This window comes from Oncorhynchus masou, chromosome 18 (genome assembly GCF_036934945.1).
Source record: "Oncorhynchus masou masou isolate Uvic2021 chromosome 18, UVic_Omas_1.1, whole genome shotgun sequence".
NCBI classification, from domain to species: domain Eukaryota; kingdom Metazoa; phylum Chordata; class Actinopteri; order Salmoniformes; family Salmonidae; genus Oncorhynchus; species Oncorhynchus masou.
This window is the reverse complement of record NC_088229.1, coordinates 74,630,264-74,650,652: the sequence shown is the minus strand read 5'-3', so window position 1 is coordinate 74,650,652 and position 20,389 is coordinate 74,630,264. Positions and strand designations below refer to the sequence as shown.

Below are 20,389 nucleotides of genomic sequence, written 5' to 3'. Positions count from 1 at the left end.
TTTTTCCAAAAATGAAAATACTGCCCCCTAGTCACAATGTTTTAAGTAGGATAGAATAAATGTATGTATGCAGAACCATGTATCGTGTTATGCAGCATGGCAATCACTTTGCACTCACCTACCCTCTACTTACTCAGTTATTGACATCCTGACGGACGCTACCTTCTGTTTCCTGTCTACTAGTTACCCTGGAGGTCCTATCTCTGGTCCTGGTGGCGTGGGCATGCCCCCCCACTCTCGTCCCCCTAGCGACTTCACCCAACCTGCTGCTGCCGCCGCCGCCGCAGCCGTCGCCGCGGCAGCCGCCACTGCTACCGCCACTGCCACGGCGACTGTTGCCGCCATGCAGCAGGACACTCAAAACAAGGACATGAACCAGTATGGACCGGTATGTTGTAACCTCCATACATACACCTCCATCTTCACATTAATCACACTTTCAGCTGTCTATTGTATTGGTCCCTGTCCTTCTTTTCCAGATGACTTCGTCGTTCCAGATGGGGCCCAGCCAGGCTTACCAGAACCAATTCATGAACCAGGGGCCAGGGGGTCCCAGGGGCCCTCCATCTCTCCCAGGGAACATGGGCCCCGGCCCGGGCATGAACCCCTCCAACATGGTCTCCTCCCACATGGGAATGAACCATCCCCGGCCCCAGGGGCCCTTTGGAGGCCACGTTGCCCAGAGAATACCCCAGCAGGGATACCCAGGATGCAGGCCTCAGGGTATGGGCATGCAGGGTGTGAAGAGACCCTACCCTGGAGAGGTGAGTGAATCTGGGGGGGGGGGGGGGGGGGACTACCATGACTCCTCTACAGCTCAGTTGGTTGAGCATGGTGCTTACAACGCCAGGATTGTGAGTTCAATCCCAGGACCACCTACATGTAAAATATTTATACACATGTGACTGTAACTCACTTTGGATAATAGTGTCTGCTAAATGGCAGATATTATTTTTACATTATGACGAGCAATATGACTCCCTGTATATATTGATATACTTATCTGTGTTTATTAGGCTACCCTCGATTGATGTTAAACTAAGTCAAAATGAGCTCATTTCCATTATAAACTGGGTGGTTCGAGCCCTGAACCCTGATTGGCTGAAAAGCCGTGGTATATCAGACCGTATACCACGGGGTATGACGAAACAAGTATTTTTACTGGTCTAATTCCGTTGGTAACCAGTTTATAATAGCAATAAGGCTCTTTGGGTGTTTGTGATATATGGAGCACTATACTACAGCTAAGGGCTGTGTTGATTGGGCATAGGAACAGCCTTTAGCTGTGGTATATTGTCCATATACCACACCCCCTCGGGCCTTATTGGTTAAATGAAACATGATCTACTATGATTCAGTTCCTATTGGATGGTAACTTCCTATTGGACGGGGATGGTAACTTCCTACTGGATGGTAACTTTCTATTGGATGGTAACTTCCTATTGGATGGTAACTTCCTATTGGATGGTAACTTCCTATTTGATGGTAACTTCCTATTGGATGGTAACTTCCTATTGGATGGTAACTTCCTATTGGATGATATCTTCCTATTGGATGGCATCTTCCTATTGGATGGCAACTTCCTATTGGATGGTAACTTCCTATTGGATGGTAACTTCCTATTGGATGATATCTTCCTATTGGATGGTAACTTCCTATTGGATGGTAACTTCCTGGATCAGATATTGTATAGTATTATGAGTAGTTAGTTCTTTATTTGTACATTTTATGTGTAATTATTGTAATATATTCCTCCCTAGCCTGTCTATTGATAACTTCATCATAATTGTCCAATCAATCAACTACTTGATGAAATACTTCACTGTAATATATTTCCTTCTTTTGTTCCTCCCTATGAAGCCTAACTACGGAGGGCAGCAGTATGGTCCAGGACCGAACGGCCAAGGGTTCCCCCAGCAGCAGAACCAGTACCACACCCACACCCCCAACCCCTCCAGGCCACTCCCGTCCCCCAACTACCCAGGCCAGAGAATGCCTGGTGGGCAGCAGATCCAGGGCCATTACCCCCCTCCTGGAGGGGCCATGGGACAGTACTACAAGGTAAGCAGCCATATACACTAGAGCAGGGCCCTCCAACCCTGTTCCTGGAGAGATACCCTCCAACCCTGTTCCTGGAGAGATATCCCCCAACCCTATTGCTGGAGAGATACCCCCAACCCTGTTGCTGGAGAGATCCCCTCCAACTATGAGATCCCCTCCAACCCAGAGATACCCTCCAACCATGAGATACCCTCCAACCATGAGATACCCTCCAACCCAGAGATACCCTCCAACTCAGAGATACCTTCCAACCCAGAGATACCCTACTACCCAGAGATACCCTCCAACCCAGAGATACCCTCCAACCCAGAGATCCCCTCCAACCCAGAGATACCCTACTACCCAGAGATACCCTCCAACCCAGAGATCCCCTCCAACCCAGAGATCCCCTCCAACCCAGAGATCCCCTCCAACCCAGAGATTCCATCCAACCCAGAGATCCCCTCCAACCCAGAGATACCCTTCAACCATGAGATCCTCTTCAACCATGAGATACCCTCCAACTCAGAGATACCCTCCAACCCAGAGATACCCTACTACCCAGAGATACCCTCCAACCCAGAGATTCCATCCAACCCAGAGATCCCTTCCAACCCAGAGATCCCCTCCAACCTAGAGATCCCCTCCAACCCAGAGATCCCCTTCAACCATGAGATCCCCTCCAACCATGATATCCCCTCCAACCCAGAGATACCCTCCAACCCAGAGATACCCTCCAACCCAGAGATCCCCTCCAACCCAGAGATACCCTCCAACCCAGAGATACCCTCCAACCCAGAGATACCCTCCAACCCAGAGATACCCTCCAACCCAGAGATACCCTCCAACCCTGAGATACCCTCCAACCCAGAGATACCCTCCAACCCTGAGATACCCTCCAACCCTGAGATACCCTCCAACCCTGAGATTACCATCCAACACTTTTTCTGGGGAGATAAAACCTACAGGAGGGTATCTCTCCAGGAACAAGGTCGGAATTAAAACCTACAGGAGGGTATCTCTCCAGGAACAAGGTCGGAATTAAAACCTACAGGAGGGTCTCTCTCCAGGAACACGGTTGGAGAAACTTGTACTAGAGTCCATAGTGAGAGACTACTAACAGTGTATGTGTACTGAGTTCTGCACCATTATAGCTAGGTTATCTAATGTTTTGTTCTGTTGTTTTTTTTGCAGCAAGAGCCTTTCAATGGTCAAAGTAACAACTTCTCTGGGAGTGGATATCAGTACAGCCAAGGCAATATGAATGGGGTAGGCTGTACGATCACCTTACTAACACGAATGTACGATACCTGATGAAATAGGCCACATTTGATTTAATCTAGTTCTATATTTATGGGTGTTTATACATATTCCAAATGTTTATACTCAAATAGCTGTATTTTTTTTAAGTGTTTCTACGAATAGTTATTTAATTATTTAAAATAATAATTTAAATATAATTGTATTATTTTCATCTGCTATAATCCTTGCAGCCTCCTCGCCCGGTGGGTAACTACCCCCACTCCCCGGTGCATGGCAACCCGACCCCGCCCATGACCCCAGGAAGTAGTATCCCTCCCTACATGTCTCCAAATCGTGACGTCAAGCCCCCCTTCCCTCCAGACATCAAACCAAATATCACCGCTCTTCCTCCTCCTCCTCCAGGTCAGTCAGTCTCTCAATTCAATTCAAAGGGCTATATTGGCATGGGAGACTTAAGTAAACATTTACACTCACAAAAGTTCCAAGGGGATAGAGACCTTTCAAAATGTTATATTATGGCGATGTGCAGTGTGTGTGTGTGTCTCTCTCTCTGTCTCTGTCTCTCTCTCTCTCTCTCCCTCTCTCTCTCTCCCTGTCTCTCTCTCTCTCTCTCTCTCTCCTGTCTCTCTCTCTCTGTCTCTCTCTCTGTCTCTGTCTCTGTCTCTGTCTCTGTCTCTGTCTCTGTCTCTCTCTCCTTGTCTCTCTCTCTCTCCCTGTCTCTCTCTCTCTCTCCCTGTCTCTCTCTCTTTCTCTCTCTGTCTCTGTCTCTCTGTCTCTGTCTCTGTCTCTCTCTCGCTCTCGCTCTCTCTCTCTCTCTCTCTCTCGCACACACACACGCACGCACGCACGCACGCACACACACACACACACACACACACACACACACACACACACACACACACACACACACACACACACACACTTCCTCCACCTCCAGGTTAGTCTCTTTACATAGTGTCACAGCAGAGGACTTCCTGTCCCAACTGTCATCACGTCCTCATCTGATACCTAATCTTAAATGTCCCTTTGTCATTAGAATGAACTTTATTGTCCCGTCATCAGTGAACCGTTGTTATTTTCTCAATGAGACTTCTCTTCAGAAAAAAAGAAAAGAAAAGTGAAATAAATAAAAGTGTTTGAATAAAGATTCAGTGTAATTGGTACGGTATCACCAACCAACCTTTATTTGAGGAAACGTCTGACCTCCTCCTTTTTCTTCTCTCTCCCAGCCAACCCCAACGAGGAGCTGTGTCTGACCTTCTCCTTTTCTCTCTCTCCCAGCCAACCCCAACGAGGAGCTGTGTCTGACCTTCTCCTTTTTCTTCTCTCTCCCAGCCAACCCCAACGAGGAGCTGTGTCTGACCTCCTCCTTTTTCTTCTCTCTCCCAGCCAACCCCAACGAGGAGCTGTGTCTGACCTTCTCCTTTTTCTTCTCTCTCCCAGCCAACCCCAACGAGGAGCTGTGTCTGACCTCCTCCTTTTTCTTCTCTCTCCCAGCCAACCCCAACGAGGAGCTGTCTGACCTCCTCCTTTTTCTTTCTCTCCCAGCCAACCCCAACGAGGAGCTGTGTCTGACCTTCTCCTTTTTCTTCTCTCTCCCAGCCAACCCCAACGAGGAGCTGTCTGACCTCCTCCTTTTTCTTTTCTCTCCCAGCCAACCCCAACGAGGAGCTGTGTCTGACCTTCTCCTTTTTCTTCTCTCTCCCAGCCAACCCCAACGAGGAGCTGTCTGACCTTCTCCTTTTTCTTCTCTCTCCCAGCCAACCCCAACGAGGAGCTGTCTGACCTTCTCCTTTTTCTTCTCTCTCCCAGCCAACCCCAACGAGGAGCTGTCTGACCTTCTCCTTTTTCTTCTCTCTCCCAGCCAACCCCAACGAGGAGCTGTGTCTGACCTTCTCCTTTTCTTCTCTCTCCCAGCCAACCCCAACGAGGAGCTGTCTGACCTTCTCCTTTTTCTTCTCTCTCCCAGCCAACCCCAACGAGGAGCTGTGTCTGACCTTCCCCTTTTTCTTCTCTCTCCCAGCCAACCCCAACGAGGAGCTGTGTCTGACCTTCTCCTTTTTCTTCTCTCTCCCAGCCAACCCCAACGAGGAGCTGTCTGACCTTCTCCTTTTTCTTCTCTCTCCCAGCCAACCCCGACGAGGAGCTGTCTGACCTTCTCCTTTTTCTTCTCTCTCCCAGCCAACCCCAACGAGGAGCTGTCTGACCTTCTCCTTTTTCTTCTCTCTCCCAGCCAACCCCAACGAGGAGCTGTCTGACCTTCTCCTTTTTCTTCTCTCTCCCAGCCAACCCCAACAAAGAGCTGTGTCTGACCTTCTCCTTTTCTTCTCTCTCCCAGCCAACCCCAACGAGGAGCTGCGTCTGACCTCCTTTTCTTCTCTCTCCCAGCCAACCCCAACGAGGAGCTGCGTCTGACCTCCTTTTTCTTCTCTCTCCCAGCCAACCCCAACGAGGAGCTGTGTCTGACCTTCTCCTTTTTCTTCTCTGTCCCAGCCAACCCCAACGAGGAGCTGCGTCTGACCTTCTCCTTTCTTCTCTCTCCCAGCCAACCCCAACGAGGAGCTGTGTCTGACCTTCTCCTTTCTTCTCTCTCCCAGCCAACCCCAACGAGGAGCTGTGTCTGACCTTCTCCTTTTTCTTCTCTCTCCCAGCCAACCCCAACGAGGAGCTGTCTGACCTTCTCCTTTTTCTTCTCTCTCCCAGGCAACCCCAACGAGGAGCTGTCTGACCTTCTCCTTTCTTCTCTCTCCCAGCCAACCCCAATGAGGAGCTGTCTGACCTTCTCCTTTTTCTTCTCTCTCCCAGCCAACCCCAACGAGGAGCTGTGTCTGACCTTCTCCTTTTTCTTCTCTCTCCCAGCCAACCCCAACGAGGAGCTGTGTCTGACCTTCTCCTTTTCTCTCTCTCCCAGCCAACCCCAACGAGGAGCTGTCTGACCTTCTCCTTTTCTCTCTCTCCCAGCCAACCCCAACGAGGAGCTGTCTGACCTTCTCCTTTTTCTTCTCTCTCCCAGCCAACCCCAACGAGGAGCTGCGTCTGACCTTTCCGGTGAGGGACGGGGTGGTCCTAGAGCCCTTCAGACTGGAGCACAATTTGGCCGTCAGTAACCATGTCTTCCACCTCCGCCCCTCCGTACACCAGACCCTCGTGTGGAGGTAAGGCTTTCCTCTACACCTCTCAAATGCACACCCTAACCCTATACCCAACCCACACCCTAACCCTATACCCAACCCACACCCCAACCTGCACTCTACCTCTACACCCTAACCCTATACCCAAACCACACCCTAACCTGCACTCTACCTCTACACCCTAACCCTATACCCAACCCACACCCTAACCTGCACTCTACCTCTACACCCTAACCCTATACCCTACCCTAACCCTATACCCTACCCACACCCTAACCTGCATTCTAACTCTACAACCTACACCCTGACATATACCCTACCCTACCCACAACCTAACCCTATACCCTACCCCAACACCATATACCCTACCCCAACACCATATACCCTACCCACACCCTAACCCTATACCCTACCCCAACACCATATACCCTACTCCACACCCTAACCCTATACCCTACCCCAACACCATATACCCTACCCACACTCTAACCCTATACCCTACCCCAACACCATATACCCTACCCACACCCTAACCCTATACCCTATCCTAACACCATACACCCTACCCACACCCTAACCCTATACCCTACCCCAACACCATATACCCTACCCACACTCTAACCCTATACCCTACCCCAACACCATATACCCTACCCACACTCTAACCCTATACTCTACCCTAACACCATACACCCTACCCCAACACCATAAACTCTACCCCAACACCATATACCCTACCCACACCCTAACCCTATACCCTATCCTAACACCATATTCCCTACCCACACCTAACCCTATACCCTACCCCATCCCCATATACCCTACCCCAACACCATATATTCTCTACCCACACCTAACCCTATACCCTACCCCATCACCCTATGCTCTACCCCATCACCCTATACCCTACCCCAACACCATATATTCTCTACCCACACCTAACCCTATACCCTACCCCATCACCCTATACCCTACCCACCCTAACCTGCACTCAAACTCTACACCCTACACCCTAACCATATACCCTACCCACACCCACACCATAACCCTATACCCTACCCCAACACCATATACCCTACCCACACCCTAACCCTATACCCTATCCTAGCACCATATACCCTACCCACACCCTAACCCTATACCCTATCCTAACACCATATACCCTACCCACACCCTAACCCTATACCCTACCCCAACACCATTTACCCTACCCACACCCTAACCTGCACTCTAACCCTATACCCTACCCCAACACCATATACCCTACCCCAACACCATATACCCTACCCCAACACCATATAACCTACCCACACCCTAACCCTATACCCCACCCCACCATCATATACCCTACCCTACCCACACCCTAACTCTATCCCCTACCCTACCCCAACACCATATACCCTAACCACACCCTAACCCTATACCCTACACACACCCTAACCCTATACCCTACCCCAACACCATGTACCCTACCCACACTCTAACCCTATACCCTACCACAACACCATATACGTTACCCACACCCTAACCCTATACCCTACCCCAACACCCTATACCCTACCCCAAAACCATATACCCTACCAACACTTGAACTCTACACCCTACCCTTACACCCTAACCCTACCCCAACACCCAAACAACCTAACCTTACATCCTAACCCTACACCCTAACTCTACACCCTAACTCTACACCCTACCCGTACACCCTAACCCTACACCCTAACTCTACACCCTAACTCTATACCCTACCCTACACCCTAACCTTACACCCTACACCCTAACTCTACACGCTACCCATACACCCTAACTCTACACCCTAACTCTACACCCTACCCCAACACCATAAACTCTACCCCAACACCATATACCCTACCCACACCCTAACCCTATACCCTATCCTAACACCATATTCCCTACCCACACCTAACCCTATACCCTACCCCATCCCCATATACCCTACCCCAACACCATATATTCTCTACCCACACCTAATCCTATACCCTACCCCATCACCCTATGCCCTACCCCATCACCTTATACCCTACCCCAACACCATATATTCTCTACCCACACCTAACCCTATACCCTACCCCATCACCCTATACCCTACCCACCCTAACCTGCACTCAAACTCTACACCCTACACCCTAACCATATACCCTACCCACACCCACACCATAACCCTATACCCTACCCCAACACCATATACCCTACCCACACCCTAACCCTATACCCTATCCTAACACCATATACCCTACCCACACCCTAACCTGCACTCTAACCCTATACCCTACCCCAACACCATATACCCTACCCTACCCACACCCTAACCCTATACCCTATCCTAACACCATATACCCTACCCACACCCTAACCCTATACCCTACCCCAACACCATATACCCTACCCTACCCACACCCTAACCCTATACCCTACCCCAACACCATATACCCTACCCTACCCACACCCTAACCCTATACCCTATCCTAACACCATATACCCTACCCACACCCTAACCCTATACCCTATCCTAACACCATATACCCTACCCACACCCTAACCCTATACCCTACCCCAACACCATTTACCCTACCCACACCCTAACCTGCACTCTAACCCTATACCCTACCCCAACACCATATACCCTACCCCAACACCATATACCCTACCCCAACACCATATAACCTACCCACACCCTAACCCTATACCCCACCCCAACATCATATACCCTACCCTACCCACACCCTAACTCTATCCCCTACCCTACCCCAACACCATATACCCTAACCACACCCTAACCCTATACCCTACACACACCCTAACCCTATACCCTACCCCAACACCATGTACCCTACCCACACTCTAACCCTATACCCTACCACAACACCATATACCTTACCCACACCCTAACCCTATACCATACCCCAACACCCTATACCCTACCCCAAAACCATATACCCTACCAACACTTGAACTTTACACCCTACCCTTACACCCTAACCCTACCCCAACACCCAAACAACCTAACCTTACATCCTAACCCTACACCCTAACTCTACACCCTAACTCTACACCCTACCGGTACACCCTAACCCTACACCCTAACTCTACACCCTAACTCTATACCCTACCCTACACCCTAACCTTACACCCTACACCCTACACCCTAACTCTACACGCTACCCAAACACCCTAACTCTACACCCTAACTCTACACCATACCCCTACACCCTATACCCTATCCCTACACCCTAAACATATATCATACCCACACTCTAACTCTACACCCTAACCATAGACCCTAACTCTACACCCTAACTCTACACCCTAACTCTAGACCCTAAGCCTAAACCCTAATCCTAACTCTACACCCTAACCATAGACCCTAACTCTACACCCTAACTCTACACCCTAACTCTAGACCCTAAGCCTAAACCCTAATCCTAACTCTACACCCTAACTCTACACCCTAAACATATACCCTACCCACACTCTAACTCTACACCCTAACCCTAGACCCTAACTTTAAACCCTTACCCCTAACCCTAACCCTAAACCCTAATCCTAAATCTACACCCTAGCTCTACACCCTAACTCTACACCCTACCCCAACACCCTATACCCTATCCCTTCACCCTAAACATATACCCTACCAACACTCTAGCTCTACACCCTGACCCTACACCCTACACCCTACACTTACACCCTACCCCTACATCCTACACCCTAACTCTATACCCTAACTCTACACCCTACCCCTACACCCTAAACATATACCCTACCCACACTCTAACTCTACACCCTACCCATACACCCTAACTCTACACCCTGTCTCTACACCCTACCCCTACACCCTAACCCTAGACACTAACCCTAAACCCTAACCCCACACTCTAACCTTACACCCTAACCTTACACCCTACACCCTATCTCTACACCCTACACTTACACCCTATACCCTACCCATACACCCTAACTCTACACCCTATCCCTACAGTATGTAGGAGGGTGTTTCTCAATTGGTCAGTATGAAGGAGGGTGATCCTCTATTGGTCAGTATGAAGGAGGGTGTTCCTCTATTGGTCAGTATGTAGGAGGGTGTTCCTCTATTGGTCAGTATGTAGGAGGGTGTTCCTCTATTGGTCAGTATGTAGGAGGGTGTTCCTCTATTGGTCAGTATGTAGGAGGGTGTTTCTCTATTGGTCAGTATGTAGGAGGGTGTTTCTCTATTGGTCAGTATGTAGGAGGGTGTTTCTCTATTGGTCAGTATGTAGGAGGGTGTTCCTCTATTGGTCAGTATGTAGGAGGGTGTTTCTCTATTGGTCAGTATGTAGGAAGGTGTTTCTCTATTGGTCAGTATGTAGGAAGGAGTTCCTCTATTGGTCAGTATGTAGGAGGGTGTTTCTGTATTGGTCAGTATGTAGGAGGGTGTTCCTCTATTGGTCAGTATGTAGGAGGGAGTTCTTCTATTGGTCAGTATGTAGGAGGGTGTTTCTCTATTGGTCAGTATGTAGGAAGGTGTTCTCTATTGGTCAGTATGTAGGAGGGTGTTTCTCTATTGGTCAGTATGTAGGAAGGTGTTCTCTATTGGTCAGTATGTAGGAGGGTGTTTCTCTATTGGTCAGTGTGTATGAGGGTGTTTCTCTATTGGTCAGTGTGTATGAGGGTGTTTCTCTATTGGTCAGTGTTGTATGTAAAGTACAGCCCTGATTATGGATCAGGGTCCTGCTCTGTCATACAGTAGTATGCAGTGAAAATAGTCTGTACATTTTATGAACCTTAGGCAGAGTGTACATTGTAATCAGCCCTTTTATAGATGCACTAGCTTTGGTCAATCCTTCTCCTAGAATGCAAAGTTACAGTCTGGCCACGAGAGTTCTGCTCTGTCCCCCTACAGGACAGATGTGGAGCTGCAGTTTAAATGACAAGTTGTTCTGCTCTGTCCCCCTGCAGGACAGATGTGGAGCTGCAGTTTAAATGACAAGTTGTTCTGCTCTGTCCCCCTACAGGACAGATGTGGAGCTGCAGTTTAAATGACAAGTTGTTCTGCTCTGTCCCCCTACAGGACAGATGTGGAGCTGCAGTTTAAATGACAAGTTGTTCTGCTCTGTCCCCCTACAGGACAGATGTGGAGCTGCAGTTTAAATGACAAGTTGTTCTGCTCTGTCCCCCTGTAGGACAGATGTGGAGCTGCAGTTTAAATGACAAGTTGTTCTGCTCTGTCCCCCTGTAGGTCAGATCTGGAGTTGCAGTTTAAATGTTACCATCACGAGGACCGACAGATGAACACCAACTGGCCTGCCTCGGTCCAGGTCAGTAAGAACACCACACACACACACACACACACACACACACACACACACACACACACACACACACACACACACACACACACACACACACACACACACGCACACACACACTAATCTTCCTTTCCTCTGTGCAGGTCAGCGTTAACGCCACGCCCCTCACCATCGAGCGTGGCGACAACAAGACGTCCCACAAGCCCCTGCACCTGAAACAAGTCTGCCAACCAGGAAGGAACACTATCCAGATCACAGTTACCGCCTGCTGCTGTGTGAGTACTGTACTGACAACAACAACCACTACTACTACTAATGATGATGAGGGTTGTGGTGATGATGAGGAGGATGAGGAGGATGAGGAAGATGAGGATTGTGGTGATGATGAGGAGGATGAGGAAGATGAGGATTGTGGTGATGAGGAGGAGGATGAGGAAGATGAGGATTGTGGTGATGATGAGGAGGAAGATGAGGATTGTGGTGATGAGGAGGAGGATGAGGAAGATGAGGATTGTGGTGATGATGAGGAGGATAATGAGGATTGTGGTGATGAGGAGGAGGATGAGCAAGATGAGGATTGTGGTGATGATGAGGATTGTGGTGATGATGATGGTGGTGTGGGTGATGATGGTGATGAAGGTGAGGATTCTGGATATGATGATGATTGCCGTGATGACGATGATTGTGGTGATAATGGTGATGATGATGAGGATTGTGGTAAGGACGATGGTAATGATGATGGTGATGATAATGAGAATGATGGTGTAAATTATGATGCTCCTCTCCTCTACAGTCTCACCTGTTTGTACTGCAGCTGGTCCACAGACCATCTGTACGATCCGTCCTGCAAGGCTTACTGAAGAAGAGGTTACTGCCTGCAGAGCACTGCATCACCAAAGGTACACTACTGTCATCCCTCTCTCTGGTACTGACTGACCCTCTGTCTCTGGTACTGACTGACCCTCTGTCTCTGGTACTAACTGACCCTCTCCCTCTGGTACTGACTGAACCTCTGTCTCTGGTACTGACTGACCCTCTCCCTCTGGTACTGACTGACCCTCTGTCTCTGGTACTGACTGACCCTCTGTCTCTGGTACTGACTGACCCTCTGTCTCTGGTACTAACTGACCCTCTCCCTCTGGTACTGACTGAACCTCTGTCTCTGGTACTGAGTGACCCTCTGTCTCTGGTACTGACTGACCCTCTGTCTCTGGTACTGACTGACCCTCTCCCTCTGGTACTGACTGACCCTCTGTCTCTGGTACTGACTGACCCTCTGTCTCTGGTACTAACTGACCCTCTCCCTCTGGTACTGACTGACCCTCTCCCTCTGGTACTGACTGACCCTCTATCTCTGGTACTGACTGACCCTCTGTCTCTGGTACTGAGTGACCCTCTGTCTCTGGTACTGACTGACCCTCTGTCTCTGGTAGTGACTGATACTCTCCCTCTGGTACTGACTGACCCTCTCCCTCTGGTACTGACTGATACTCTCCCTCTGGTACTGACTGATACTCTCCCTCTGGTACTGACTGACCCTCTGTCTCTGGTACTGACTGACCCTCTGTCTCTGGTACTGACTGACCCTCTGTCTGTGGTACTGACTGACCCTCTGTCTCTGGTACTGACTGACCCTCTCCCTCTGGTACTGACTGACCCTCTGTCTCTGGTACTGACTGACCCTCTCCCTCTGGTACTGACTGATACTCTCCCTCTGGTACTGACTGATACTCTCCCTCTGGTACTGACTGACCCTCTCCCTCTGGTACTGACTGACCCTCTGTCTCTGGTACTGACTGACCCTCTCCCTCTGGTACTGACTGACCCTCTCCCTCTGGTACTGACAGACCCTCTGTCTCTTGTACTGACTGACCCTCTGTCTCTGGTACTGACAGACCCTCTGTCTCTTGTACTGACTGACCCTCTCCCTCTGGTACTGACTGACCCTCTCCCTCTGGTACTGACTGACCCTCTGTCTCTTGTACTGACTGACCCTCTCCCTCTGGTACTGACTGACCCTCTCCCTCTGGTACTGAGAGACCCTCTGTCTCTGGTACCGACTGACCCTCTCCCTCTGGTACTGACTGACCCTCTCCCTCTGGTACTGACTGACCCTCTCCCTCTGGTACTGACTGACCCTCTCCCTCTGGTACTGACTGACCCTCTCCCTCTGGTACTGACTGACCCTCTCCCTCTGGTACTGACTGACCCTCTCTCTCTGGTACTGACTGACCCTCTGTCTCTGGTACTGACTGACCCTCTCCCTCTGGTACTGACTGACCCTCTCCCTCTGGTACTGACTGACCCTCTCCCTCTGGTACTGACTGACCCTCTCCCTCTGGTACTGACTGACCCTCTCCCTCTGGTACTGACTGACCCTCTCCCTCTGGTACTGACTGACCCTCTGTCTGTGGTACTGACTGACCCTCTGTCTCTGGTACTGACTGACCCTCTCCCTCTGGTACTGACTGACCCTCTCCCTCTGGTACTGACTGACCCTCTGTCTGTGGTACTGACTGACCCTCTGTCTCTGGTACTGACTGACCCTCTGTCTCTGGTACTGACTGACCCTCTCCCTCTGGTACTGACTGACCCTCTCCCTCTGGTACTGACTGACCCTCTGTCTGTGGTACTGACTGACCCTCTCCCTCTGGTACTGACTGACCCTCTCCCTCTGGTACTGACTGACCCTCTGTCTGTGGTACTGACTGACCCTCTGTCTCTGGTACTGACTGACCCTCTGTCTGTGGTACTGACTGACCCTCTGTCTCTGGTACTGACTGACCCTCTGTCTCTGGTACTGACTGACCCTCTCCCTCTGGTACTGACTGACCCTCTGTCTCTGGTACTGAGAGACCCTCTGTCTCTGGTACCGACTGACCCTCTCCCTCTGGTACTGACTGACCCTCTGTCTCTGGTACTGAGAGACCCTCTCCCTCTGGTACTGACTGACCCTCTCCCTCTGGTACTGACTGATACTCTCCCTCTGGCACTGACTGACCCTCTGTCTCTGGTACTGACTGACCCTCTCCCTCTGGTACTGACTGACACTCTCCCTCTGGTACTGACTGATACTCTCCCTCTGGTATTGACTGACCCTCTCCCTCTGGTACTGAGAGACCCTCTGTCTCTGGTACTGACTGACCCTCTCCCTCTGGTACTGACTGACCCTCTCCCTCTGGTACTGACTGATACTCTCCCTCTGGTACTGACTGACCCTCTCCCTCTGGTACTGAGAGACCCTCTGTCTCTGGTACTGACTGACCCTCTCCCTCTGGTACTGACTGACCCTCTGTCTCTGGTACTGACTGACCCTCTGTCTCTGGTACTGACTGACCCTCTGTCTCTGGTACTGACTGACCCTCTCCCTCTGGTACTGAGTGACCCTCTCCCTCTGGTACTGACTGACCCTCTCCCTCTGGTACTGACTGACCCTCTCCCTCTGGTACTGACTGACCCTCTGTCTCTGGTACTGACTGACCCTCTCCCTCTGGTACTGACTGACCCTCTCCCTCTGGTACTGACTGACCCTCTGTCTCTGGTACTGACTGACCCTCTCCCTCTGGTACTGACTGACCCTCTCCCTCTGGTACTGACTGACCCTCTGTCTCTGGTACTGACTGACCCTCTGTCTGTGGTACTGACTGACCCTCTGTCTCTAGTACTGACTGACCCTCTCCCTCTGGTACTGACTGACCCTCTCCCTCTGGTACTGACTGACCCTCTCCCTCTGGTACTGACTGACCCTCTCCCTCTGGTACTGACTGACCCTCTGTCTCTGTTTTATAGATTAAATGATTGATCTTGTTTGACCTTTTATACTGAACATGTGTCTACATAACTTTTTAAAATCATCAAGGACAACACAATGAAGTTGACCCCTTATCTCCACTGTCGTCCTCCTCCCATCTCTACTGTGGTCCTCCTCCCATCTCCACTATGGTCCTCCTCCCATCTCCACTGTGGTCCTCCTACCATCTCCACTGTGGTCCTCCTCCCATCTCTACTGTGGTCCTCTTCCCATCTCCATTGTGGTCCTCCTCCCATCTCCATTGTGGTCCTCCTCCCATCTCCACTGTGGTCCTCCTCTCATCTCCATTGTGGTCCTCCTCTCATCTCCATTGTGGTCCTCCTCTCATCTCCATTGTGGTCCTCCTCTCATCTCCATTGTGGTCCTCTTCCCGTCTCCCCAGTTAAGAGAAACTTCAGCAGCGTAGCGGCGTCCTCTGGGAACACCTCTCTGAACGGCGAGGACGGTGTTGAACAGACATCCATCAAGGTCTCCCTCAAATGTCCAATTACCTTCCGGCGGATCCAACTTCCAGCCAGAGGTCATGACTGTAAACATGTCCAGTGCTTTGATTTGGAATCGTACTTACAGTTGAACTGTGAGCGAGGAACGTGGCGATGTCCAGTATGCAAGTAAGTTGGGACTGCGGTTGAACACAGGGTGGGTAATTCTAACCTGGCTGGGTGAAACTGGGACTTATACAGTAATGTTAAATTAATGTGTACTGTTACCTGTAAAACTACATTGAATAAAGTTATTTATGTTATATCTGAAATGCTCAGTTACACAAAGAGTTGGAAAAGATCAATGACCACTCTGATGTTTATCTTCTGAATTCAATCAGTAATGTTTATATCCTCTCTGTAATGTTTATATCCTCTCTGTAATGTTTATATCCTCTCTGTAATGTTGATGTCCTCTCTGTAATGTTGATGTCCTCTCTGTAATGTTGATGTCCTCTCTGTAATGTTTACGTCTTCTCTGTAATGTTTATGTCCTCTCTGTAATCTTTATATCCTCTCTGTAATGTTGATGTCCTCTCAGTAATGTTTATATCCTCTCTGTAATGTTGATGTCCTCTCTGTAATGTTGATGTCCCTGTAATGTTGATGTCCTCTCTGTAATGTTGATGTGCTCTCTGTAATGTTTATGTCCTCTCTGTAATGTTGATGTCCTCTCTGTAATGTTTATATCCTCTCTGTAATGTTTATATCATCGCTGTAATGTTGATGTCCTCTCTGTAATGTTTATATCCTCTCTGTAATGTTTATATCCTCTCTGTAATGTTTATGTCCTCTTTGTAATGTTGATGTCCTGTCTGTAATGTTGATGTCATGTCTGTAATGTTGATGTCCTCTCTGTAATGTTTATATCCTCTCTGTAATGTTTATATCCTCTCTGTAATGTTTATATCCTCTCTGTAATGTTAATGTCCTCTCTGTAATGTTGATGTCCTCTCTGTAATGTTTATGTCCTCTCTGTAAAGTTTATATCCTCTCTGTAATGTTTATATCCTCTCTATAATGTTTATATCCTCTCTGTAATGTTAATGTCCTCTCTGTAATGTTAATGTCCTCTCTGTAATGTTTATATCCTCTGTAATGTTTATATCCTCTCTGTAATGTTTATATCCTCTCTGTAATGTTGATGTCCTCTCTGTAATGTTTATATCCTCTCTGTAATGTTGATGTCCTCTCTGTAATGTTTATATCCTCTCTGTAATGTTGATGTCCTCTCTGTAATGTTTACTTCCTCTCTGTAATGTTTGTCCTCTCTGTAATATTTATGTCCTCTCTGTAATGTTTATATCCTCTCTGTAATGTTTATATACTCTCTGTAATGTTGATGTCCTCTCTGTAATGTTTATATACTCTCTGTAATGTTGATGTCCTCTCTGTAATGTTTATATCCTCTCTGTAATGTTGATGTCCTCCCTGTAATGTTGATGTCCTCTCTGTAATGTTTACGTCCTCTCTGTAATGTTGATGTCCTCTCTGTAATGTTGATGTCCTCTCTGTAATGTTTATATCCTCTCTGTAATGTTGATGTCCTCTCTGTAATGTTGATGTCCTCTCTGTAATGTTTATATCCTCTCTGTAATGTTGATGTCCTCTCTGTAATGTTGATGTCCTCTCAGTAATGTTGATGTCCTCTCTGTAATGTTTATATCCTCTCTGTAATGTTGATGTCCTCTCTGTAATGTTGATGTCCTCTATGTAATGTTTATATCCTCTCTGTAATGTTTACGTCCTCTCTGTAATGTTTATGTCCTCTCTGTAATGTTTACGTCCTCTCTGTAATGTTTATGTCCTCTCTGTAATGTTTATATCCTCTCTGTAATGTTTATGTCCTCTCTGTAATGTTTATGTCCTCTCTGTAATGTTTATATCCTCTCTGTAATGTTTATATCCTCTCTGTAATGTTTATGTCCTCTCTGTAATGTTTATATCCTCTCTGTAATGTTTATGTCCTCTCTGTAATGTTTACGTCCTCTCTGTAATGTTTACATCCTCTCTGTAATGTTTATGTCCTCTCTGTAATGTTTACGTCCTCTCTGTAATGTTTACGTCCTCTCTGTAATGTTTACGTCCTCTCTGTCCTCCGCAGTAAAACAGCGTTGCTCGAGGGACTAGAAGTTGACCAGTACATGTGGGGGATTCTTAATGCCATCCAAAAGTAAGATGACTTTCCCAACATCCTCACCATACTCATCAAACCCTCCTACTGCACCAATCACCATGAACGTCATCACTTATCAACCTTCTTGAAAGATTTTTTTTTGTTGTTGAAAGATTTTAGGCTTAATAAAGATATTTTACACTATGTTGTTGACCTCTGTAAAGTGGAACCATTGTTTATTGGGATGCAGGAATAAAGCGCTGTGGAGCAGCAGCATTCATTCAGCAGCTTTCTCTTTACATCATCTCACTACCCCCCCCCCCCGCCCAGCTCGGAGTTTGAGGAGGTGACCATAGACCCTTCGTGTAGTTGGAGACCTGTGGCCATCAAGTCTGATATCCACATCAAGGAGGATCCAGATGGACCCATGGCCAAGAGGTTCAAGACCATGAGCCCCACCCAGATGACCCTGCCCAACGTGATGGAGATGATCGCCCTGCTCGGCCCAGGGCCCTCGCCCTACCCACCCCAGCAGGGGGGCAACAACAGCGAATACGGAAGCCATGGTACATTATTTACTGAGATACTTTCTTTCTGACTTAATCCTCTTAGTTCCTGGAGAAACATAGACCCATGGTACATTATTTACTGAGATACTTTCTTCCTAACTTAATCCTCTTAGTTCCTGGAGAAACATAGACCCATGGTACATTATTTACTGAGATACTTTCTTCCTAACTTAATCTTCTTCGTTCCTGGAGAAACATAGACCCATGGTACATTATTTACTGAGATACTTTCTTCCTAACTTAATCCTCTTAGTTCCTGGAGAAACATAGACCCATGGTACATTATTTACTGAGATACTTTCTTCCTAACTTAATCTTCTTCGTTCCTGGAGAAACATAGACCCATGGTACATTATTTACTGAGATACTTTCTTCCTAACTTAATCCTCTTAGTTCCTGGAGAAACATAGACCCATGGTACATTATTTACTGAGATACTTTCTTCCTAACTTAATCTTCTTCGTTCCTGGAGAAACATAGGCCCATGGTACCAACAATTAGTTTTTAGATTATGTTTCTGTGTACATAAAAACATCTGTACTTGTGTCATATCATAGTAATGTGATTTATAAACAAACAAACAAATAAACAAAAATAACCTCTAAAAGTAACTTGCTTGTTGTGATTTTTGTTGTGTTACTAGGTAACAGTTACCAGGGCCACAGCGGCGGCTTTGACTTCCCCCATGGGAACCCTGGTGGTACGACCATGAATGACTTCATGCACGGCCCCGTTCTGTCCCACCCGCCAAACATGGCACAGGACAAACCCCTCACACACAGCATGCCTGACTCTGTAAGTTAAAGTTTACATGTTTTCAAATGTACTGCCTTGTGGGATGTATACAGAGGGTCGTGCGTACTGCCCAGTATGTCACCGGGACCAAGCTTCCTGCCATCCAGGACCTCAGTACCAGGCGGTGTCAGAGGAAGGCCCTAAAAATGGTCAAATGGACTGTTCTCTCTGCTACCGCACGGCAAGCGGTACCGGAGCACCAAGTCTAGGACCAAGAGAGGCTTCTTAACAGCTTCTACCCCCAAGCCGTATGACTCCTGAACAGCTAATCAAAGAACTCCTCCAGACCCATCTTTTACGATGCGTGACTCTGTTTATTATCTGTGCATAGTCACTTCAACTCTACCTACATATTACCTCAATTACCTTGACTAACCGGTGCCCGCACATTGACTCTGTACTGGTACCACCTATATATGGTCCCCACATTGACTATGTACCGGTACCCCCCTGTATATAGTCTCCACATTGACTCTGTACCTGTAGCCCCTGTATATAGTCTCCACATTGACTCTGTACCGTAACACCCTGTATATAGTCTCCACATTGACTCTGTACTGGTACCACCTATATATGGTCCCCACATTGACTCTGTACCTGTAGCCCCTGTATATAGCCTCCACATTGACTCTGTACCTGTAGCCCCTGTATATAGTCTCCACATTGACTCTGTACTGGTACCACCTATATATGGTCCCCACATTGACTCTGTACCGTAACACCCTGTATATAGCCTCCACATTGACTCTGTACCGTAACACCCTGTATATAGCCTCCACATTGACTCTGTACTGGTACCCCCTGTATATAGCCTCCACATTGACTCTGTACCGGTACCCCCTGTATATAGCCTCCACATTGACTCTGTACCGGTACCCC

General features: G+C 48.3%; 1 protein-coding gene across 2 annotated transcripts in view; it reads left to right on the top strand.

The window, feature by feature from the left end:
* LOC135505269 (zinc finger MIZ domain-containing protein 1-like) overlaps nt 1-20,389 on the top strand; it is a 341,310-nt gene that overhangs the window by 312,087 nt on the left and 8,834 nt on the right. For both annotated transcript variants that reach the window (XM_064924479.1, XM_064924480.1), the window contains 13 exons: nt 184-388; nt 480-764; nt 1,861-2,061; nt 3,235-3,309; nt 3,534-3,705; nt 6,317-6,458; nt 11,668-11,746; nt 11,881-12,012; nt 12,531-12,636; nt 15,931-16,159; nt 18,135-18,203; nt 18,477-18,712; nt 19,359-19,510. In XM_064924479.1, the coding sequence (XP_064780551.1) occupies nt 184-388; nt 480-764; nt 1,861-2,061; nt 3,235-3,309; nt 3,534-3,705; nt 6,317-6,458; nt 11,668-11,746; nt 11,881-12,012; nt 12,531-12,636; nt 15,931-16,159; nt 18,135-18,203; nt 18,477-18,712; nt 19,359-19,510 (2,083 nt within the window). The remainder of the gene's footprint in view (nt 1-183; nt 389-479; nt 765-1,860; nt 2,062-3,234; nt 3,310-3,533; nt 3,706-6,316; nt 6,459-11,667; nt 11,747-11,880; nt 12,013-12,530; nt 12,637-15,930; nt 16,160-18,134; nt 18,204-18,476; nt 18,713-19,358; nt 19,511-20,389) is intronic.